Source organism: Symphalangus syndactylus, chromosome 22 (assembly GCF_028878055.3).
Source record: "Symphalangus syndactylus isolate Jambi chromosome 22, NHGRI_mSymSyn1-v2.1_pri, whole genome shotgun sequence".
Lineage (NCBI taxonomy): Eukaryota > Metazoa > Chordata > Mammalia > Primates > Hylobatidae > Symphalangus > Symphalangus syndactylus.
In genome coordinates, this window is record NC_072444.2 from 49,053,209 (window position 1) to 49,077,792 (window position 24,584).

Sequence of the window (24,584 nt, forward strand, 5' to 3'; positions counted from 1 at the left end):
CTGCTCAGTCTTGTGAGTACCACTACTGGTAGGCCCATGGTAGGCCCTCTAGGCCCCTCCATTCTAGCCAGTGCCACTGGCATTTTAATTATCTGCTGACACATCAACTCTCCCACTGGACTGAGAATAATTTTTATGGGTTTTAGCTCTGCAGAACCAACAGGTACACAGGGCCTGGCACATCCCAGGAGCTATTAAAATATGGTTTTAGAATAAAAGAATGAATCACTCTATAATGCTATGTGTGAAAAAAAAGGGGGAGGAGGAAAAACTTGTAAAATATGTAAGCCTTATCCTAGCATTATGTAGGGGAGAAATGATGCCTTCTAAATTAGCAGAGAATGCATTATCCAGGAAGTCTTGCCTGAACATACAGGCCCACAGGGTTCTCAAACTGTGCTGAAGATGAGTGAATTTTGGAGAACTTCCCAGCGACTGTGCATAGAATGCTACAAAATTGTTCTCCAGCCCTTCCATCAAACAGTGTGGCCTCTCCCTCTCTTTCACAGGCTGGTTCCTGTGCTGGAAAAGACTCTCTTACCTCCTCCCCTAGGAGGCAAACACCTATTCATCCCTTAATATTCAGCTTATTCACTTCATCCTCTGAGAGGCCTCCCCTGGCTCTCCGCCCTTCTGTGCCCCTGCTCCCATTGTGCCACTTTGGGACCTACTACACAGTTCTCTGTTGTACCCAAGGGTACTACATTTCAAACAATTTGCTTCATAGCTGTCTTTACCCCAGGGCTGAGTGTGAACACCTTGAGACAGGAGTTCTGTGTCCTCAGGCCAGCTCCGTGCCTAGTGCAGGGGCTGTTGGGGCCAGTGTTTGCAGAACTGAACTGAATTAAATCAAATTAAAATCTTTCACCCCTTGCGTGTGACATTTTTAATGACTAAAGTTCAGAGAACCAAGTTTTATAGTTTTCTGTAGGATTTTCTATAATTTAATTTTCATAGCATTTCATCTTTCCAGGAACCAGGACCCCAGCACGTATCTCTACAGCCCAAGAGTGGGGCAGAGATCAGGCATGAAGGTGTCTGGCGGGGGAAATGGGGGAACTTCCACTTCCTGAATACCACCTCTGAGCCCAGTAACCAGGTGCCACTTACATCCACATACCACCAAATCCTCGCCATGTTTCTGCTGTGGGTGCTGTTATTCTCATTATATACACCGGGAACCTGAGGTTCAAAGAGGTTAAATAACTCCATAGAGCTTTTGGTGGAGCCAGGGTTCCAAGCCAGCTCTACTGAAATCCAAATTGAGTGTTCTTCCCACTATATTGTGTTGCTTCTAGGTCCGGAATGGTAGCTCATAAAACGGGAAAGACACAAAGAAAGGGAGGGTAGATTTTCAAATTTTGCTAACAGCCAACCTTGTCTCCCAAAGTTAAACAGGCCATAGAGGAGCCACAGAGAAGAGGAAGAGAAGCAGCTGCAAATATCTTCATTCATTCGACAGATATGTATTTAATACTCAGTATGGTGCAGGCATCAGGTACGTAAGAGGCTCTTGGAGTGAAAAGTCCATGAGTTTAAATTCCAACTCTGTCCCATACAGCTGTCTAACTCTGGAGAATGTACTTAAGCTCTTGGAACCTCCATTTCCCTATCTGTCAAAGAGCGATAATCTACCATGCAGATTAGAACTAATATATGTAAAGAATTCAGCATAGAACATGGCCAATAGCAGGCAATCAACCAATGAAAACTATTATTATTACAAAGTCAAGACAAGAGCTTTGCCCTCTGTGAATTTAGTCTGTCAGGGAAGAGAAACAAGTAAACAAATAATCTAATGATTACATATTATGCAGCAACTTACAGGAAATCAGGGAGTGTTCCCACCCCCAAGTGGGCTGCCCCCCACTCACGGGAGGTGTTCTCGAGCCCCCCAGCCTGTTTGAGCATTTTCCCTCTCTTTCTCACTCTCCACCTGGAGATGTCCTAGAAGTGATGTGGAGGTCCTGTCTACATCACCGTCAGAGACTGGACACTGCTGCCCTCAAAGCTGACAGGAGGACAGCTCAGCTGGGCAGGCAAGACAGCCCCAGCCCCTGCGCACAAACGAAATGCACGAGCCCTCAGCTTGACACAGGCCCTCCCCTGATGCTGGGGTGTGCAGGGCATGTGGCTGACTCCATAGCATGCAGGGCAAACAATAATTAAATCAACCCGGTCCAGGCATTCAGGCGTTTGAAATGGGCACTTGTGTGGAATGGGTTCCAAAATGATAACACAAGGCTTCTTCTTTCTTTCCTTTTTACCCGGACACCATTGTGACTAATGGCTTTACTTTTAGGGTTTCTGGATCACTGAGTAAATTTTAGGGTCATTAGTGAGGGCAAAAGCGGCTTTCTCATTCTTGATCTGTTTGTCCCCAAATATTTTCCTCTCTACTCCTTTCCATGGCTGTCATGATCAGCATGAGTGCCCCTGACGTGGGGTTTAATGCCATGTGGTCCACACAGTCTCCACAGACCAAACAAATCAACAGTGACAACAGCAAGGCACAGATCACTAAGCGTAAAGGAACTGTAATGGACACGTCAGTCAATTTGAACTGCCCGGGCAGCCCCTACCTCCTGGCCTCCTCCCTCCCCACGGGGCTTTTCTCCAGGAATCTGTTCCCATAGCACCTGCTGAGCTGGCAGCTGGCCAAAGGATTCTGCTCCCAACCAGAGCTGGTTAAATCTGGAGTTGGTACCTGACACAGCTCCAGCCATCCAGCTGGATGGCCAGCAACCAAGCACTGTCTCTCCCTGGAATCTGAATTAAGGGACACAGCTATGCTAATCCATAATGGGTGATGGAATTGTCATAACATGCCAATTTGGGGCTGGGCTGGTGGCCCCTTGGACTATGTGCATGGCAGAATGCAAAGAGGAGCATAAGAATCAGGGAGACACTGACAGAAACAGAGATGGGGGTGCTCAACCCCTGGGGGAGAGGTCTGTAGAGGAGCCCACAAAGTACTTTCTACTGCCTATACGTGGGGTCATCAGGTCTCCTGAATGAGGCAGGAATGTTTTACCTGGAAGGCCCTGGAAACCTTCCTAGTATAGCCACCTCTCTTACACATGGGCAGACTGAGACCAAAGAGGAAAATGTTTGACCAGGGCTACCAGAAGTATCAAGGATGGACTTTACACTGGACTGTCAACTTGGCTAGGCTATGGTGCCCTGTTGTTTGCTCAAGTATAAGCCTGAATATTGCTGTGGAGATATTGTGTGATGTAATTAACATTTAAATCAGAAGACTAAGTAAAGGAAATGACTCTCTTTCATGTGGGTGAGCCTCATCCAATCAGTTGAAGGCCTGAAGAGCAAAAACTGAAGTTTTCCAAAGAAGGAATTTAACCTCACAACCGCAGTGTATGATAAGCAACCTCAGCAGTCTCATGATACAAAATCAATGCGCAAAAACCACTGGCATTCCTATATAACAATAACAGTCAAGCTGAGAGCCAAATCGCAAATGAACTCCCATTCACAATTGACACACACACACACAAAAAAAAATTACCTAGGAATACAGCTAACAAGGGAGGTGAAAGATCTCTACAAGGAGAACTACAAACCGCTGCTCAAAGAAATCAGAGATGACACAAACAAATGGAAAAATATTCCATGTTCATGGATAGGAAGAATCAATATCATGAAAATGGCCATACTGCCCAAAGCAATTTATAGATTCAATGCTATTCCCCTTAAACTACCACTGACATTCTTTGCAGAACTAGAGAAAACTATTTTTAAATTCATATGGACAACTAAAGACCAAATAGCCAAGGCAATCCTCAGCAAAAAGTACAAAGCTGGAGCCATCATGCTACCCAATTTCAAATTATACTGCAGGGCTACAGTAACCAAAACAGCATGGTACTGGCACAAAAAGAGACAAAATAGACTAATGGAACAGAACAGAGAACACAGAAGTAAGGCCACACCTACAACTATCTGACCTTCCACAAAGCTGACAAAAACAAGCAATGGGAAAATGATTCCCTATTCAATAAATGGTGCTGGGATAACTAACTAGCTACATGCAGAAGATTGAAACAGGACCTCTTCCTTACACGACATACAAAAATTAACTCAAGATGGATTAAAGACTTAAATGTAAAACCCAAAACTATAAAAACCCTGGAAGACAATCTAGGCAATACCATCCAAGACATAGGCACAGGCAAAGATTTCATAATGAAGACACAAAAGCAATTGCAACAAAAGCAAAAATTGAGAAATTGGATCTAATTAAACTAAAGAACGTCTACACAGCAAAAGAAACTATCAACAGAGTAAACAGACAACCTACAGAACAGAAGAAAATTTTTGCAAACTATGCACCTGACAACAGTCTAATATCCAGCATCTATAAAGAATTTAAACAAGTTTACAAGAAAAAAAAAACCCATTAAAAGGTGGGCAAAGGACATGAAAAGACACTTCTCCAAAGAAGACATACATGCAGCCAACAAGCATATGAAGAAAGCTCAATATCACTTATCACTAGAGAAATACAAATCAAAACCACAAGGAGATATCATCTCACACCAGTCAGAATGGCTATTAAAAAGTCAAAAAATAACAGATGCTGATGAGTTTGCAGAGAAAAGGGAACACTTATACACTAAATTAGTTCAACCACTGTGGAAGATAACATGGTGATTCCTCAAAGACCTAGAGATCCAGCAATCCTATTACTGGGTATATACCAAAAGGAATATAAATTATTCTGTTATAAAGACACATGCACATGTATGTTCACTGCAACACTATTCACAATAGCAAAGACATGGTATCAACCTAAATGCCCATCAATGATAAACTGGATAAAGAAAAAGTGGTACATATACCGCATGGAATACTATGCAGCCATTAAAAAAGCATGAGATCATGTCCTTCACAGGGACATGGATGGAACTGGAGCCATTATCCTTAGCAAACACACACAAGAACAGAAAACTGAATAAAGCATGTTCTCACTTATAAGCACATCAAAACAGTCTTTCTGTAGTATGTACTGAGCACTGAATGGGTCAAAATGCTTTCCCAGGAGGCTGGGGGAGTCTGTTGCCTGGCATAACCTGGAAATGCAAAGATGCTTCCTGTTGCAGCACAGCTGCATCCTGGGCCTAAGGATGTCTCCAGACTCTCTCCTTGTCTATGGATGGATTGATATGCATCCAACTCTCCTCCTCTTCCTCCTGCATGTTGGCTTTGTTCTCAAGCAAGCTCTGCCTGTGTGGGTCCAAGGTAGCCACCAGCAACTCCAGGCCCCATCCCCTCTGTTCCAGTCTTTCCAGCAAAAGTCTCAGAATTGTGTTGCACTCAGCCTGGATAGCGTCACATGTCCAGCCCTAAACCAGGCTCTGTGACTCCAGCTGGCCTGGTCAGGGTCATGTGTCCCCTACAGGAGCAGGTGGAAGAGGAATGAGCATTCCAAAAGGATATGAGGGTGGTGTATGAGAAGGAAAAAGGATGCTGGCAGGCAGATGCAACAGATGGCCGTGACAGGCCCCTTCCATGCCCTCAGCTTTCCAGGCCCACATCAGCCAGTCTTCAGAGCAGCCCAGCATGTGTTCATGACCATTTTACAGATAAGAAACTGAAGCTTGGGGATACATTCCCACAGCAAGCACAAGGTGAGCGGGATTCAAATCCAAGTCTTAGTTCCCGAAATGGATCAAAGTTCCTCAAGGGTGTTGGTGCCTCTGAGATTCTCCATCACTTTGGCACAGTCTGGCTCTCCCAGCACATCTTCTCCAAGAGACTGAGCAGGATTCTTTAATCTGGCATGTCTCTGCCCAGCCACGGGCTCCAGCCTTCTCTGGAATTCTCCTGTCCAAATTCCCTGGCCACCTTCTGCTCCTGCTCCTGTGTGTGGTGATGCTTCACAGCTGGTTCATCTCATGCTTGCAGTACCCACCACTGCATGCTTTGCGTGTCAAGCAGCCACACTGCTGCCATGAGGCCACTACCTGCACGGCGTGAGGTGGGGCAACACCAGCCTGCCTCCTCCTAGACTTCCAAGCACTCTTCCAAAGAGTGGCCAAAAACTGGCCAGCATTTTTAATACTTTGGGAATGAGTTGGCCAACATGTGAAAAAGCTGCAGCTTAGCAGATATGCTCACAAGCTACATTTTCCAAAGTCTGACATTGGTTAGGAGTTAAGGTCAGGTCCAGGTCTCAGTATTAATAATTCTTTCTCTTTATCACCTGAATTTTGCTGTAAAGCAGTGCCGACCAATAGAAAAATAATATGAGTTATATATGTGATTTTCAATTTCCTAGGCACCACTTTTAAAAAGTAAAAAGAAACTGGGAGAAATAGTTTTAATAATATATTTTATTTAACTCAAATGTGATCATTTCAAATATGATCTCAGATATGATCATTTCAATATGCAGTCAATGTTCTAAATTATTTACGAGATACTTTATCTTCATTTTTTCAAAGTCTTTAAAATCCAGCATATAGTTTACACTTACAGCATATCCCAGCTGAGACCATCCACATCTCAGGGGCTCAGGAAACACACGAGGTAAGCTGAACAGCTCAGGTCTCAAGGATTAGGTACAGAGGTTGGGGCTAGCAAGTGGCGGCTATTTACGACCCCAAAGTCACAAATTCCTATTCTGTGACTACATGGAAAGCAAGAAATCAGTGAGGAGCTGTCTCTGTCCTTCCCTTCGCAACCATGGGGCCAGGTGATGATCTCTGACTCCCTTCCTCGTCTTCACTGTAGCCCGCTTCATCTTAGGGCAGATCCCTGGCACCCGTAAAGTGAGGCAGAGAACAAAGCCAGAAGGTGTGAGTACACGCATGTGTGCCCAGTGTGCACATGCCACCTCAAGCCCATTCCAGGCTCTGTTTCCAGCCAGGTCATCTGTAGTGGGCAACATTATAGATTGCCACATAGGACCACATCACCTCTTCAGCAAAAGCTTCTTCAATGACTTAAGTGAAAAACAACTTTTTAAAGCAGTTATCACATATCTGAAATTATCTTGCCATTCCATACTTTCTCATCGTCTTAAATCCTCCTGACACCCCAAAGAGGTGCATCTCATGGCCCCTTTCAGTTGGTGCAAACAGACACTCAAAGAATGTCAGTAGGCTGCTGAGGGCCACATAGGTTGGTAATCACAAAGCCAGATTCAGACCCAAAACTACCCGCCTCTCAAAGTACATGTTCCCTTCCCCACACTCCCCCCAAATCAAACCTTAACAACTGTCTTTGTCAGCTCAGGCTGCCATAACAAAATACCACAGTCTGAGTGGCTTAAACAGCTGGGATTTATTTCCTCACAGTTCTGGAGGCTGGAGCCTGAGATCAGCGTTCCAGCATGGTCAAGTTCTGCAGGGCCCTCTTCCACGCTGCAGACAGCCACCTCGTCAGCACGCCTTCACACGGCCCGGAGAGCAAGGAAGTTCTCTCTCTCTGCCTCTTCTCTTAAGAACACCAGTCCTGATGGGTCAGGGCTCCACCCTGATGACTCACTTAACGTTAATAGAGTCACATTTGGGGTTAGGGCTTCAACATATAAATTGGGGGCAGTTCATAACAACACCTAGTACCACGACTTCTGACAAAATGTCAAACTCTGCCCTTACCCCAGATCCCACACCTCTCAACCCAGTACCCCCACCCACCTTCTTGCCCTATCTGCCACATGCTACCATCGGCAGCTCCCACAGCAGGAGGCACGCAGGGACCACCCAACTGAGGAAGAGGTTGATGAGCTGTTGATGTCCAGTTACACTCCTGACCTGTGCCCACTGGCTCCCCTTGCCTCTAGGTCTTGAGGGCTCCCCGACTCCCAGCTGCCCCCTGACTTCTGGCCACTGGCTGCAGTCTGACTGTTGGCCTTTGTGTCCCACTCCCATGCCTGGCTCTGATCTCTTCTTCCCCGTTGGGCCTCAGCTCCGCAGCCCTGCTGCCCACGCCATCTGCCCAGCCGCCCAGTTACCTGTGGTCTCCCTGAGATGACTGTCTGGTGGCCTTTCCCACTGTGTCTCCCACACAGCAGCCCCCCTCTCACCCTGCCATACATGGGCCACAGGTATCCCTGTGAAGTGGCAGCTACACAGCCTCTCCGATAGGCTGGAGGCCAGGCTGGTTCCCAGGATGGAGGTGGGTGGGTGAGCTCTGCACCAAATGTATAAATACGGCATCCCAGGCATTAATTATCTCCCTCCAGCACATCATCAGAGGCCATTTATGGGAAACCCACACTGAGCCGAGTGCGATGATTGGAGGTTCCCAGCTCTAACCTCAGGATTACGGCACAGCTGTCACCCACAAGAAAGGAAACAGGTGTGCTGAGGAGCCTGCTTAAAAGAACTGCTTCTCAGACCTTGCCTGAGACAAGCCATGCACATACAGGGCACCAGCATCCCCAGGTCACAAGCTAGAAAAGAACCAGAAAGAAAAAGTGAAGTGAAAGTAGTGAAGAGAAGTAGAAGAAGAAAGAATCAAGAGTGAAAAAATAAATACTCAGCAAGGGCCGGGCATGGTGACTCATGTCTGTAATCCCAGCACTGGGAGGCCAAGGCAAGTGGATCACCTGAAGTCAGGAGTTCCAGACCAGCCTGGCCAACGTGGTGAAACCTCGTCTCTACTAAAAATATAAAAGTTATCTGGGCATGCTGGCCCATGCCTGTAATCCCAGCTACTCGGGAGGCTGAGGCAGGAGAATTGCTTGAACCCAGGAGACTGAGGTTGCAGTGAGCCAAGATCGTGCCACTGCACTCCAGCCTGGATGACAGATTGAGGCTCCGTCTCAAAAAAAAAAAACATACAATAACAACAAAAAACTTCAGCAAGGGGTGGTGAGCCCAGCACCGGCTCACTGTGTGAGAACCTCTGGTCTCCACAGAGAAGACAATCAAACTTCTGCATGTCAAGGCCTTTACTTAGGAATCAAGCCACTCTCTATACAAAGCATCAGATTTAGGCATCAGCCTACAGTTGGTCAACCAGGCAGATGCCAGGGCTAGAGAGACTTCGGTAGCAGTCGACATTTGCCTACCTATATGCAGGCAGTCACTGCACCAAGTGCATTGTGGGCACTATTTCTTTTGATCCTCACAAAAACCTAGGATACAGGAATTATGCTTATTTTACATGTGAGAAAATACCTTTTCACCTATTCTTTGCCACGAGGAAATGTCTTGCCATGATCACCCAGCCATTAAGTGACAGAACAAAACATTCTGCCAGACTGCAAAGGCCAGCTGTTGACCACTATGTTTATTTTTAAGCTAGGATTCAGGGAATGTTATTCCACAGGAAATGCTTAAGGGTGGGGAGACAGGATTTAAATGCATAAAAGAAAGTGGCTGTGCGCAAACACTGAGAGACACAGGTGGATTTGGCGTGTTGCTGGTTGAAATTCTGAACCCTTCTCCCAAGCAGTCAAGTCCAAAATCCAAATTGCTGGCACTTTCTTTGACTGTGAAAATGTTCACTCTCAGCAGAAGGAATTCATCCTGGAATGTCACTTCAAAAGCATTGTTTCCTTCCACTCAAGAAGGTGTTAAGAACACTCACCAGGGAAAGTATCTCTCTGAGATAACCCAGCTAACTGAAAATTAAGGTATCTTCAAACTTTTACCATTCCATAGCCATCATTGAGAAATAGAGAAAGGTTTGTTGGCAAAAATCTGTGGGCCAAGGATCTCTTGATACACTTTTACTGCCTCCTTGGCTGGGGCTGGAGCACTGCACACCAGGTGTGTCATCTTGTAGGATCTGTAAATCCTCTGAGAAATAAATTCAGGGTGGCCACACACATCTTGTGAACTTGACTTCATGCCAGCAGAAAAAGAGAACTAATCGACCATGCAGCTAGGTGTGGAGCCATTGAGAACTAGTGATGGAATCCTGGTCCCCAGAGGGTCATAAATCCCCAAGGCCGCTCAGATACAGATGTCCAAATGCACACCTAGACTTGCACTGTCTGACATGATCGCTGCTCACCACATGTGTCCCTTGAGTGCTCACAGGTAGCTGGTTGGCATCGAGATGTACTCTAAGTGTAAAATACATCCCAGATTTGTAAGGTGAAGTAAGAAAAATGAAATACCTCATTAATAATTTTCCAGTCATTACTTGATGGGTTAAATAAAATATATTATTAGAATTAACTTTACCTGTTTCTTTTTATTTTCTTAATGTAGTTACTAAAGAAAAAAAATTTGAAACCGATTGTCACCCAGGCTGGAGTGCAGTGATGCAATCTCAGCTCACTGCAACCTCCACCTCCCAGGCTCAAGGGATCCTCTCACCTCAGCCTCCTGAGTACCTGTTACTACAGGCATGTGCCACCATGCCCAGCTGATTTTTGTATTTTTTATAGAGATGGGGTCTCACCATCTTGCCCAGGCTGGTCACGACCTCCTGGGCTCAAGCAATCAGCCTACATTGGCCTGCCAAAGTGCTAGGACTACAAGCAAGGCCACCACACCTGGCCAGAAAATTTAAAATTATATATGCAGTTCACATTCTATCTCTACTGGACAGTCCTGCTGTAAACAGTCAGGCCACTGAAGGAATCCTGGGTCTTGTTAGGATCTCAGCAAATCCATTTGTGCTTCCCATCTCTTTTCCAAATACCCCTAATTGGTAGAGCAGGCAAAGCCCCCAGTCCTGCCCCATCCCCCTTTCTAACCCTCGTTTTCCTAACAGAGGGTGCAGAGGTGACATGCACTTTAACCAGGCTGACAGCCTAGCAAAGGGTTGGCAACACATTTTGAGGCAGAAGCTCAGGAGCCAGACTCCTGTTCGAACCCTGGATTTCTAACTAGTAACACGTATGAATTTGGAAGTTATATCTGTGTTTCCAAAATTCTTCTATGGTGGAGAAGTGCAAACCAAAGCCATAATGAGATATCACCTCACCCCTGTTAGAAGAGAAAAGGGAATTCTTATACATTGTTGATGGGAATGTAAATTAGTACAGCCATTATGGAGAACACCATGGAGGTGCCTCAAATACTGAAAATAGGGCTGGGCACAGTGGCTCACACCTATAATCCCAGCACTTTGCGTGGCCGAGGCGGGTGGATCACCTGAGGTCAGGAGTTCGAGACCAGCCTGGCAAACATGGTGAAATGCCATCTCTACTGAAAATGCAAAAATTAGGAGGGTGCGGTGGCGGGCGCCTGTAATCCCAGCTACTCAGGAGGCTGAGGCACAAGAATTGCTCGAACCTGGGAGGCAGAGGCTGCAGTAAGCCAGCCTAGGTCATGCCATTGCACTCCAGCCTGGGTGATAAGAGTGAGACTTCATCTCAAAAAATAATAATAATAATAATTGGAACTAGAACTACCATATGATAGAGATATCAGCACTCCCATGTTTATTGTAGCATTGTAGCATTGTAGCATGTTTATTGTAGTATTCATGGTAGACAAGATTTAGAAGCAACCTAAGTGCCCATCTATGGAAGAATGTGGTACATATATACAATGGAATATTATTCAGCCATAAAAAAGAATGAAATCTTGTCATTTGAGACAACATGGATGAAACTAGAGGACGTGATGTTAAATAAGCCAGGCACAGAGGACAATTACGCCATGATCTCACTCATACGTGGAATCTATAAATGTTGATCTCATAGAAACAGAAAGTAGAAGAGTGGTTGTGAGAGGCTGGGGCGGAGAAGATGGAGGGAAGGGAGAGGTTGGTCAACCAGTCCAAAGTTAAATAGGAGAAAAGAGCTCTGGTGTTCTATCACACAGTAAGGTGACTGTAGTTAAAAATAATATATTGTGCATATCAAAATAGCTAGAAGAGAACATTTTTAATGTTCTCACCACAAAGAAATGACAAGTCTTTTGAGGTGATGGATATGCTAAATACCCTGATTTGATCCTTGTACGACATACACATGCATCAAAACATTACACTGTATCCTATAAATATGTACAAATTATTATGTGTCTATTTAAAACAAAGTAAAAGAGCTTGGCTTTTAGCAAGGCTGCCCTTAACAGGTTCATTTGCAGGGCTCAGGGCAAAAGTACAGCTGGGAGCCCTCATGCCATATTCGGGCTTCAACATATGAATCAGGGCGGGGAGGGGGGCACACAATTTGGTCCATTATGCGATGTGTCCAAATATCTAAAAGATATAAATCAAGCTCACAAACTGCTTGATCAAATACATTCTATCCTCCTCTCTTGATAAATACACCCTTCTCTGCAACAAACTTTCAAAATGTGTAACCTTATGGCTTTTATGTTACTAAAACTAGCAAGGTGCCAAAGACAGCTGAGCATAGTGATTGTGCCTTCCTGGGTATTCTACTGATGAGTAGGTAATGTTTGGATGATTGACGATAAAAAATAATTAATTAATATATTATTACATGTTTATTCCATGAAAGCTTTTATCCCTTCATTTCATTAAAATCATAAATTTTGTTAAAAGTTTAACCATAATTTGTATTCTATTGTCAGTAATGATATTAGAGATTAAAAAACAAAATAGGGCCGCATGCGGTGGCTCACACCTGTAATCCCAGCACTTTGGGAGGCCAAGGCAGGTGGGTCACGAGGTCAGGAGATCAAGACCACGCTGGCCAACATGGTGAAACCCTGTCTCTACTAAAAATACAAAAATTAGCTGGGTGTGGTGGTGTGTGCCTGTAATCCCAGCTACTCAGGAGGCTGAGGCAAGAGAATCACTTGAACCCAGGAGGCGGAGGTTGCGGTGAGCTAATATCACACCATCGCACTCCAGCCTCGGCAACAAGAGTGAAACCCCATCTCAACAACAACAAAAAAGGAATTGTATACAAAATTTAAACGTTCCTTCAAAGGTGTCAATGAAAAATTAAAATTATTTTTCTTAAATTTTACAAAAAGTTTTTTTTCAAAAATAGTCTAAATTATGTATCAAAGTTAAAGGCAAAGTAAAGTTATAATTACTATCAACTTTTAAAATCAAATGTATTTTGTAAAAGCTCTTTTTAAGTTTTTGAAAGTTTAAATCTTTTAAATTGGTTATCTAAACATAAAACCATTCATGATTCTGGCATTCACTGTCCACCTCAATGTCAATGTGATGAGTAGGTACCATGCTTCATGGTGTTGTGTCTAGGCTTATAGACATACAATTTTGCAAAATGTTCCCCAGCCATCAGTGCAATGTTTGTGACTATGGACCTAACTGGCGAGTACTTCCAACTGGAACGTGAAATGAGGTAGGAAAATGAATGTTAGCACTAGTGGATAATGATACTCTGTTTTGCAAGACTCTACAGTCTTCATGTGTTCTGAGAGAGAGAATCTGGCAATTTAATTAGTCTTTCTTCAAGGAAAATTTTGACAACTTAATTAGCTTCTCTTTTCCTTTACCTAAGTGCTTCTGCAACTTGAATCCTCCCCGTCTCCAAGGCAGTGTTCATCTCTGAAGTCTGCGGTGGCACAGCTACAAACCTTGGCAATCTTCCAACACAGTTGTCTTTTATTCTGAGGAAATAAGAAGAGATGTGAAGACATGTTTCCCTGGGGCTGGAACAGTATTAGTCACACAGTGGATGTTTAAGGAGACAAGTCACTCTGTGCCCCTGCTAAGTTCCATGAGGCAGAGGTGTCCATGTGTTCCCAAATCTGTGTTGTGTGTTTCTGATTTGCAAGGAATTTACAAGGCCCTCTTGTATGTGGTAAGCATGGAGCATGGGGTAGAGTTACTCTTGCCAGCATCTTAGGGCAGCATCAGGATACAAAGTCAATCAGAACTGAGTTCACTCACTGAATTCCACCATTCTTTTAGTGTGTAGACTTGCATGAAACCGTAGTTAAGTTACTAAGTTCTCCATGATTCTTAGTTTTCTCATCTGTGCAATGAGGACAATGAAACCTTACCTCACTTAAGATTGTCTTGAGAATGAAATGAGATAATATTTGTAGAACTTCAAAATATTTTTGAGACATAATTTGTGCTCTATTACTACTGAATAAGTCAATTACAATAAATGGAGTTAGTAAGCTCTCTAGACACCTGTTTTCTCATTTACAAAATGGGAGAAGTAATATCTATGTGTGATATTGTGATATAATAATAAAAAATTTGATCCTGTCCCTCAATCCTGGCACACAGCTCCTAAAACCCTTGAAATTTCTGTAGTAATAAGAGTGCCTTTTGTATGCTAATAAGATGAATGACATCTGGGGGCCCCTAGAAAGCTTGAGGATGAGGATGAGGATGATGAGAATGACGATGACAACTCCAAGCACAATGCCAAGCACATCCCATTTCATCAGGAAGCTCTTCAAACGGGCATTAAACAAAACCAAAAGTAAATCTCTACACTCGACTATTCAGAACACAGTATTGATAAAATAACTATTACTGTTTTTCTCATAATTATTAGTCTGTCATAAAGCTAACATTCACTAATGAAGGACAGTAAGTACAGAGCAGCAAATGTCTAGATTCTTTACCATGGGAGCATATATAATCCCATTGAGAAGATGGCTCTAATATACAAGAAATAATTTTGTTAACAAGACAGAATATAGCACTGTTAAGTCAAATGCTAACTTGTATTGTGCTGGCTACCCGGAATAAGAATTCCAAAGGAAAAGTGATTGGTGGGGCTAGAGCAGTCAGTGGGTTTGTAACTGAATGACAGAAGAAGACAGATTTTTTTTTGAAGAAGAAGAAGGAGGAGGGGAGGAGGAGGAGAGGAGATGAGGAGGAGGAGGAGGAGGAGGAGGAGGAGGAAGAGAGAGGCAAGGTGCGGTGGCTCACACCTGTAATCCCAACACTTTGGGAGGCTGAGGTGGGCAGATCACCTGAGGTCACGGGTTCGAAACCAGCCTGGCCCATGTGGCAAAACCCTGTCTCTACTAAAAATACAAAAATTAGCCGCACCTGGTGGCACATGCCTCTAGTTCCAGCTACTCCGGAGGCTGAGGCACAAGAATCACTTGAACCCAGGAGGCAGAGGTAGCAGTGAGCCAAGATCACGCCACTGCACTCCAGCCTGGGTGACAGAGTGAGACTCCAGCTCAAAAAAAAAAAAAGGAATAAAAGAAGAAGAAGGGAAAGAGGCAGAAAGGGAAAAAAGAAGGAAGGAAAAGAAACAGGGAGGGAAAGGAAAAGAGGGAAGAAGGTACCAGAGTTGTATGAATAAAGACAGTAGAGAAGTTGGAGTACGAGTCTATCTGAATAACAGGAAATAAACTCATATATTAACATCAACATTTCCCTTCTCATTAGTTCTAGCTACTTGTTTTCCCAGAATTTAAGGCTGAGGCCCTGTCCTCTCACTGTTAAATGATGCTGCTATGAGGAAACAGATGGTCCTCGTGTTGCAGAAATAATCACTGCCGCAATCTTGGATCCATATGGGAACTTCAGTTAACACAAACTTTGACATACCCTCTTGTTGTTCTTTCTTTTCTAATTATTACCGAGTTTGTTCACTGTCACTCCTGGTGTTAGAAATACTATCAGTTAGCATTCTAGTCATTATTCACCATTAATTCCTCCAGCACTCCATCACCACATCCGTTATTAACCATCTGGTCCATCCTTCCACTTCTGCATGTTATTTACATATGGCAGTTACCCAAGTTAATGCGGCCATTTAGATGGCCAGGTTTGCACTCATTTCCAAAACACAGTTACGGGATAATATTTTGCCAATATTAAATCAAGGCATTTTAACCCCACCTCTTCTTTTTCCACATGCAACCTCCTATTTCCTGGAATGTGGCGTATTGCTCCAGGGCGGAAGACAGCTAGACCATGATCTCTTTAAGAAGACAGTAAGCTAGAAGGTCAGACATTGCATAAACCAGAAAGGATTTGCTAAGTGTCTTTAGAATCTATGTGATGCATCAAGGACCAGGGCTGGGAGACCAGTCTAAGTCCTTTTCTACAAGGGAGAGATGCAACTGAAAAAGGAAGGGAAAGCCCACCCCTCCCAGCCAGGGAATTACAGAAAGAGGAAGCAGAGACGTGCTGATAAGGACCTCGATGTGAGGGATTGTGTCAGATGAAGGGCAGGGACCCCAAAGGCTGGAGGGCCACTCCTACTCACCATGAGGGACTCTTGGAAGCTGCCACCTCAAATGCCCATCCAAGAGTCCCTCTCCTTCCTTCTCTGCAGGATAGAGATGCCACCTTGGAGAAGAGAGGGGAGGGGAAGAGAGTGGAGATAAAAGGACTGAGCTTGGGCCGGGCACAGTGGCTCACACTTGTAATCCCAGCACTTTGGAAGGGCAAGATGGGTGGATGACCTAAGGTCAGGAGTTCCAGACCAGCCTGTCCAGTATGGTGAAACCCCATCTCTACTAATGAAACAAAAATTAGCTGCGCATGGTGGCATGCACCTGTAGTCCTAGCTACTCGGGAGGCTGAGACAGAAGAATTGCTTGAACCCAGGAGTTGGAGGTTGTAGTGAGCCAAGATCGCACCACTGCACTCCAGCCTGGATGACAGAGCAAACGACTCCTTCTCAAAAAAAAAAAAAAAAGACTGCGCTTTTTTTCCTAAAATATTTGAATGTATTACCTAACAATTTAATCAAGTCAAGCTGTTTTAAACTTTGAAGAACTTGTAAGTTAGAGAAAAACTAGATTATTTGTTGACAACATAAAAGAACTATACACATCTGGCTAAGTAAATTTGCAATCTGCAACATACAGTAGTTTTTTGTCAATTCAGATTTTCTTCATTAATTTTGAGTCCACATGAACTCAGGCATGCAAAATCAATGCCTCTATCTAGGGACAAAACAACTTACTAGCTCATCTTACAGAGTAAATGAAATTATACAGAGAATATTTACCTACTTAAGAGAATAAAACTATTAAACATCCTAGAAGCACAATTTGCCTACAAAGAATGTAATTTCAGCTAAAGAAGCAGTGTATGATATTCAGGATGGTGTTTGATATGCTAATTATGTAGTATTCTAATATGAATTTATTATTAATGTCCGCTAACATTTACTGAGCCTTTAATACAGGCTAGTCAATGTGCTAAGCAGTGACAATAGCTCCAACCCTATGAGGGTTGCTATTATTATGCCCCTTCATAATGAAGAATCAAGGCTGGAGGAAGTGTCTGTTATATTTATTGAGTTCACTGTAAAAAATGTGTATACTCTATGGAGATGCTACTGGCTGGCCAAATAGTCAAGTTCACGTAATAACAAAGGACTTATAATGGAATTCAGTTGTACAAGGGTCCTTTATTTGGGGAATAAAATGACCACTGGAGCAATTTGTGGATAAATGATCAGGATGAGTTTCAGACCACTTCTCATCACTGTAATGTAACTACCTCTGCTACAGAGATAAATGGGCTCTGACCCACCCACAGGAACACTAGAGTCTGGTTTTGCCAAAACCCTATCATAGGCCAGGGTTACAGACGTTACTGCTTAGGTTTCTTCAGTAGTTTTTAAGCTCAGAATGTAGGAAAAGCTCCTCTTTCAGTAACAAAATCCATCTTTGTTCATTCTGAAGCCTTGGTGGAAATCTTCCAAGAGGTACCATAGGGCCCTGCCCCCACACGGCCTCTCTCCCTGTCTTAGAAAGCAATCTGCAGGGCCTGGAGCAGGTGGGAGCTTTCGCCTGGTATGGCACACTCCTGAGAGTGGACAGGAATCGAGTTTTGATCAGACAAACCTGGCTGGAGTCCGTGATTTGCCACACACTACTTCTGTGATTTCTGAGCTTCAGCTGCCTTAGCCATTAAAATGCAAGTAATAACATCTAACTCATAGGGTTGTTGTGCTGATTATATGAACAAAGGTATGTAAAGCCCTTCGCATGGAATCTGGCACCTGGTGAACACTTCAGTGAACAGTCACTTACCACTATTTTACTGTTAATAATAAGCACTCCTCAAGTAAAAACACTTGCTGCACCAAATACTTTCCTAAATACCAGTCATGAGGAAGTAATCCTGATTCAGTCAACTTCTTGACTTTCATTCTAAGAGACTCAAGAGTAAGAAGATCCTTTTAAAAGCCCTTCATCGACAGGTGGTGGATCAATTAATTCAGGTCTGTTCTAGAGACAGGCCAGTAGGAAATGGATCCTAGTAATTTAAGGAGAAATAAATATTGCATCTCATCTTAGGTAAAGAGACATGACCACACATTTTAAGGAAAATATGAAAGCATCCCTGAGGAGCCTTCCAACCCAGTTGATTCTCTGTTCAAGAGCTAAGCTAGTTGGAGGGTTTGGCTAACAAGAAGTTGTACTAACTCCACTGTTGGCTTTATAACTTTTTGTTTAAATTTTGTTCAAACTCATTCTTTGAAATATTAAAGTAATTTTAAAACATTACAGCAAAATACAATAATTTTTTTTTCAAAAAATAACATTTATAATCCTAGGGGTCCAATTGCTGACTTTTTGTTTTTGTTTTTGTTTTTTTGGTGTGGTTTGGTTTGGTTTGCGATGGAGTCTCACTCTGCTGCCCAGGCTGGAGTGCAGTGGCGTGATCTCAGCTCACTGCCACTCCGGCCTCCCAGGTTCAAGCGATTCTCCTGCCTCAGCCTCCTGAGTAGCTAGGGTTAGCTGGGATTACAGGCATGTGCCACCACACCTGGCTAATTTTTGTATGTTTAGTAGAGACGGGGTTTCGCCATGTTGGCCAGGCTGGTCTTGAACTCCTGACCTCAGGTGATCTGCCAGCCTCAGCCTCCCAAAGTGCTGGGATTACAGGTGTGAGCCACCATGCCTGGCCAATTGCTGACGTTTTGATGTATGACCTAATCCTAATTCTATCTTCACATTCTTCTTTTTCCCTTTATACTCATACTCTTTGGAAAAAAAAAATGCAGTACTCACTGTCTCAAATTTCTGAGAGGTTGCTCTTCCTCAAGCCACTCCTCCAGTCAGGTTTTTACCACTACCTTCCCCCAAAGGGCTCTTGTCAAGATCACCTGTGGCCTCCATGCTGCTCAGTCTGAGGGCTGAATCTCAGCCTTCTTCCTAACTACCTTCTTGATGGCATTTGCCTCAGTTTCCCTCTCCTGCCTCCTGGAGGCACTTTCTTCTCCGCACTTCCAAGACATCAGCCTTTCGGGTTTCCTCCTACCTCACTGGACCTCTCTCCACTTCCTCTGTGGTTTCTGTTCTTCTCCCAGCCTCCCAAAATTGGAGGGGTGAACCCAGGTCTCAATCCTCGGTTCTCTTCTCTTCTCTCAGGCTCCTTATCCAGACCCATGGCTTTAAATAGGTCTCTATGCTCTCTCCCCAGGTTATGCCCCCAGCCTTGACCTCTCCCCTGAACTCCAGACTTGCCTCTGTAACTCTCTACAAAACACCTCCACTTGGCTCTGTGGTGCACTTCTCACATTTAACGTCCCCATCTTTCCCATCTCAATCCTTCAAGGTGCTCAGTCCAAAACCTTGGAATCATCCTGGCTTCATCTTTATCTTTCACCCATTCTATCTGTCCAAAAAAATAATCATCATCATTTCTTGATTCAAAATACATCCAGATAAATCCTACTCAAATCTCCCCTTAATCATTATTACCCTTGCCCAAGCCACTACCATTCCTCTCTGTACAATTGCAGGTCACCTCCCCAAGTGTCCTCTACAGATTATGGCTGTCCAGTGGAAACAGAATGCTGCCACATATGTAATTTAAAATTTTCTAGCCTCAAGTTGATTCTGCAGAGCTATAAAAACTTAAAAATTAAAACATTAAAGAAAATTCCAGTAGCCACATTCAAAAGGGGGAAAAACCTAAATTAATTAATTTTAACAATATTCTTTATTTAATCCAATATATCCAAAATACTACCATTTCAACATGCAATCAGTATAAAAATCAGTAAAATGTTCTACATTTTTTCACACTAAGTGCTTATAATACAAAGCCAGTGTGTATTTCACACTGATGGCACATCTCAGCTCAGGCTTTGCCACAACCCAAGTGCTCAGTAGCCACAAGTGGCAAGTGGCCACCAAAGTAGACAGTGCAGCAGTAGAATATTTTAAACACAGCTTTCAGAATGATCATTTCAGAACATAAGTAACTATGTCGTTCCTCTACTTAAAACCCTGCAGCGGCTCCCCTTGTCCCTCAGACTAAGAGCCGAATCCCCTGCAATAGCCAATAGGAACCCCTGTGAGCTGTACACCCCTTATCTCTTTGACCTCGCTCCTCCCTTCGCCCCACTGCAGCCCTGCCAGGGCTTCTTGCTAGTCCTTGTCTGTGCCAGGGACTCTGCACCCCAGCGGCTCTGCACTGCTGTTCCTTCTGCCTGCAACACTGCTGACAGTCCATAATTCACTCCATCACCCCTTACTCGTGACTCACACACAGCCTTCTCAGTGAGGCCCATCCAGACCTTCTTTCTAACACTGAAAATCCCCCACCCATCCAAACACACACCCTTAATATGTCCTCTCTTCCTTAGACTTATCTACTTTTTTCCATAATATGTTTAACCTTCGAACACACCATAAGGTTAGCTCTCTCCCCACACTGGAATGTAAGCCTCATGATGCAGTCAGGGCTTTTGACTTCTGTGTTCACTGAAGTGTTCCCAGAGCCTAGAACAGAGCCTGGGCTACACACAATAAATACTCAATAAATATTTGGTGAGTAGAGTTATATTTTTATTCACTTAATACAGCATGAAGGGCTGGGCAGGGTGGCTTACACCTGTAATCCCAGCACTTTGGGAGGCTGAGGCAGGCGGATCACCAGAGGTCAGGAGCTCGAGACCAGCCTGGCCAACAGGACAAAACCCCATCTCTACTAAAAATACAAAAATTAGCTGGACGTGGTGGCAGGTGCCTGTAATCCCAGCTACTCAGGAGGCTGAGGCAGGAGAATCGCTTGAACCTGGGAGGTGGGATCGCATTACTGCACTCCAGCCTGGATGACAGAGTGAGACTCCATCTCAAAAAAAAAAAGAAAAAAAAATACAGCACGAAGACTGTTCCCTCACCATTAAATATTCATCTCTATCATCATTTAGACGATGGAGTGGTGTATCATTCAAGGAGGCAGTGCCTTTCTACTGAACCAACCTAATTGTGAGCACTAAGGTGTTTCCAGTTTTTGTCATCAGCGAGCCATCATTGGGATAGAGGTACATGTTTGTTGGTAAATCTGATTCTATCTGAAACAAAGGAAATGTAAATGTGTAGGTCTCTGACACATATTAATATATTTTTTTCAGTCTTAGATTTCCCTTTATAAGCAAAACTTAATGAACACTCTAGTTGAATAGAATTTCATGTACCTGTGGGATTTTCTCCTTTGAATAAACTCCTAGAAGTGAAATAACTAGACCAAGGGGTGTGCATTTTTATGATGGCTCTGGTCCATGCGGACTGTATTTGTCTTTGTTGTTGGTTACATGTAGGTAGGTCAGTCGGCTGCGCAGTTTCATCACCTACATAGCTTTATATATATATATATGTATGTATGTATATATACATACATACATATATACATACATACATATATGCATATATAAGTATGTATGTATATATACATACACATATATGCATATATATGTACGTATGTATATATACATACATACATATATGCATATATACATATATACATACATACATATATGCATATATACATATATACATACATATATGCATACATACATATATGCATACATATATGCATACATACATATATGCATACATATATGCATACATACATATATGCATACATATATGCATACATATATGCATACATACATATATGCATACATATATGCATACATACATATATGCATACATATATGCATACATACATATATGCATACATGCATATATGCATACATACATATATGCATATATACATATATGCATACATACATATATGCATATATACATATATACATACATGCATATATGCATATATACATATATACATACATGCATATATGCATATATACATATATACATACATGCATATATGCATATATATGCATATATATGCATATATACATATATACACATATATACATATATACACATATATACATATATATATACATATACACACACACACACACACACACACACAAGCACACATAATCGTTCTCCATCCCACCCAAGTCCACCAAACTAGAATCTCTGTAAGTCACACCCAGTCATCTGTATTTTTGGAATTGCCTGGTTAATTTTAATGTTTGTCTGGTATTTCAAACCACTAACTGAGAAACTGAGTGGCTATGTCTTTGAGAGGGAGCACCACCACCAAATAATATTTTCATTTCCATTAAAAATATAATGGGTGGCCTGGCACTGTGGCTCACGCCACAGTAATCCCAGTACTTTGAGAGGCCGAGGCAGGTGAATCACCTGAGGTCAGGAGTTCGACACCAGCCTGGCCAACATGGTGAAACCCCATCTCTACAAAAATACAAAAATTAGCCAGGCATGATGGCAGGTGCCTGTAATTCCAGTTACTCGGGAGACTGAGGCAGAAGAATTATTTGAACCCGGGAGGCAGAGGTTGCAGTGAGCCGAGAGCATGCCATTGCATTCCAGCCTGGGTGACACAGGAGACTCTGTCTAAAAAAACAAATATATATATATATATATACATACACACACACACACACACACATACGCTGGGAGTGGTGGCTCATGCCTGTAATCCCAGCACTTTGGGAGGCCACAGACAGAGGATCACTTAACCCCAGGAGCTGGAATCCAACCTGGGCAAGATGCTGAGACATCATCTCTACTAAAACTTTTTTAAAAATTAGCCTGGCATGGTGGAACCTACCTGTAGTCCCAGCTACTTGGGAGGCTGAGGCGAGAGGATTCCTCGAACCCAGGAGTTCAAGGCTGCTGTGACCTATGATCACACCTCTGCACTGCAGCCTAGGAGACAAAGTGAGACTCTGTCTCTAAAAAAAAAATAAATATAAATAAATTATTAAAATATAATGAAAAGAAAGTAGATCAATCTAAGCAAGACAGGGCATATTAAAGGTATGTGAGTGGGTGGCGATTTTTCAGTATTTTTTGTTTTTGTGGGTTTGTTGTTTCATTTTGCTTTCTGGTTTTGGTTGTTGCTATTTTTTGTTTGTTTGTTTGAGACAGGGTCTCATTCTTTCACCCAGGCTAGAGTGTGCAGCATCAACTTCCTGGCCCCAAGCAATCCTACCAACTCAGCCTCCCAAATAGCTGGGACAACAGGCACATGCCACCATGCCAGGCTAATTTTTTTTTATACAGTCTGGGTCTCACCATATTGTCCAGAATGAACCCCCAGGCTCAAGTGATCCTCCCGCCTCAGCCTCCCAAAGTACTGGATTATAGGCATCAGGCACCATGACCAGCCTGGATTTTCAGTTTTTAAAAGGGAGGTCTGGATAGGTCTCCCTGAGAAGGTCACATTTGAGTCAAGAGGAAGGGGTGAAGGAGTGAGCCATGGGCTGTCTGGCAGAGTGTTCCAGGATCAGGTGAGCTCCCATGCCCTGATGGGGATTTCCCCGACCCCTAATTGCATTCCCACGCACATGTGCAGGTGAAGCTGTTCACACTGCCCAGAGAACAGCCCTTGGGTCAGAGAGGTCAAGAGGGGCTCACTAACAGAGTCAGATAGAGCATGGATGTCAGCTGTCAATCCCCTAATGCCCACCAGGAAAACCCATCAGGCAGAACTATGTGGATCCAACTCAACAAAGCAAGGGAGACACCACCTTGATGGTCTCAGTGGTGTCTCAAAGGGAAAATCAGGGAAGAGTATTTATAAGGTTTTAAGGCCAAGGCTCGTTGATTTTATGGCAAAAATTACAAGGTGGAGAACTGACTGGGATGGAGCTGAGTTTTGACACAGCAGCTGGAGATTGATGGGCATGGTGAGGTGAGGGTCTCAAAGCCGCATTGATGAGAAAGCTGTTAATCTTGGTTCACAGTCTTATCTTCCAGGAACAGGTATTTCCTGGAGGAAGTAGCTAAGTTATTTCTCTCTGGTCCCAAGATTGTTTGGTATAAAATCAGGTATAAAAACATAAACAATTCTTCCCAGAATTGTTTAGCACAAGGACAGCAAAGTGTTTGTTCCCTGCATTATTTAACATGGGGAGACTGGTTCAGTTCTCAGGGAGAATGCACCCACCCAGACTTTGTGACTGGAGTATAAATTATTAAGCTTTGTAAATAAAATAAATTTCCTTATCTTTCAGTAGTGTCTACTTTAAAGCTCACAATTACAAGAGTTAGATCAGCTGGTTAAAGCCCCACACAGGCCTTTTCATGTGGCCCACAGGGCCCCTGGGGATGCTGTGCACAGGGCCTAGCACTTGAGAGGAATTCGATATATGGCTTTTAAAATCAAACCTCTTAAACCTTAGCAAGCAGCTCTCCAATGCCAAGGAAGGGAATACTAGAAGGGGCCCTTCCGGAGGAGCGAGGTTTCGAGCCATCTCAGGGACCATAGTCAAAGGCAGGGAACCCACTTGGAGCTAGGTTCTTCCTTATACCTAGGGAGGTAAAATGGTGCCCTCCAAGTAGCTTCAGCTACCAGCCAGACTCTGCAGCTTGTGACAAAACATGTGGCCCAGGAGATTTGACAAGAAAGTACCGAGGGGG

General features: G+C 43.5%; 1 protein-coding gene across 11 annotated transcripts in view; it reads right to left on the reverse strand.

The window, feature by feature from the left end:
* Window positions 1-24,584, reverse strand: part of LOC134735598 (uncharacterized) — a 357,585-nt gene that overhangs the window by 302,763 nt on the left and 30,238 nt on the right. For 10 of the 11 annotated variants that reach the window (XR_010118836.1, XR_010118840.1, XR_010118838.1 and 7 more), the window contains exon 2: window positions 13,377-13,490. Coding sequence is in view for 2 of the 11 variants with exons in the window: in XM_063631295.1 (XP_063487365.1) it covers window positions 13,377-13,490 (114 nt within the window). In the remaining 9 variants the exon portion in view is untranslated. Of the gene's footprint in view, window positions 1-8,878; window positions 10,043-13,376; window positions 13,491-24,584 lie in introns of those variants that run through there. The other variant, XM_063631294.1, reaches the window with a different exon arrangement.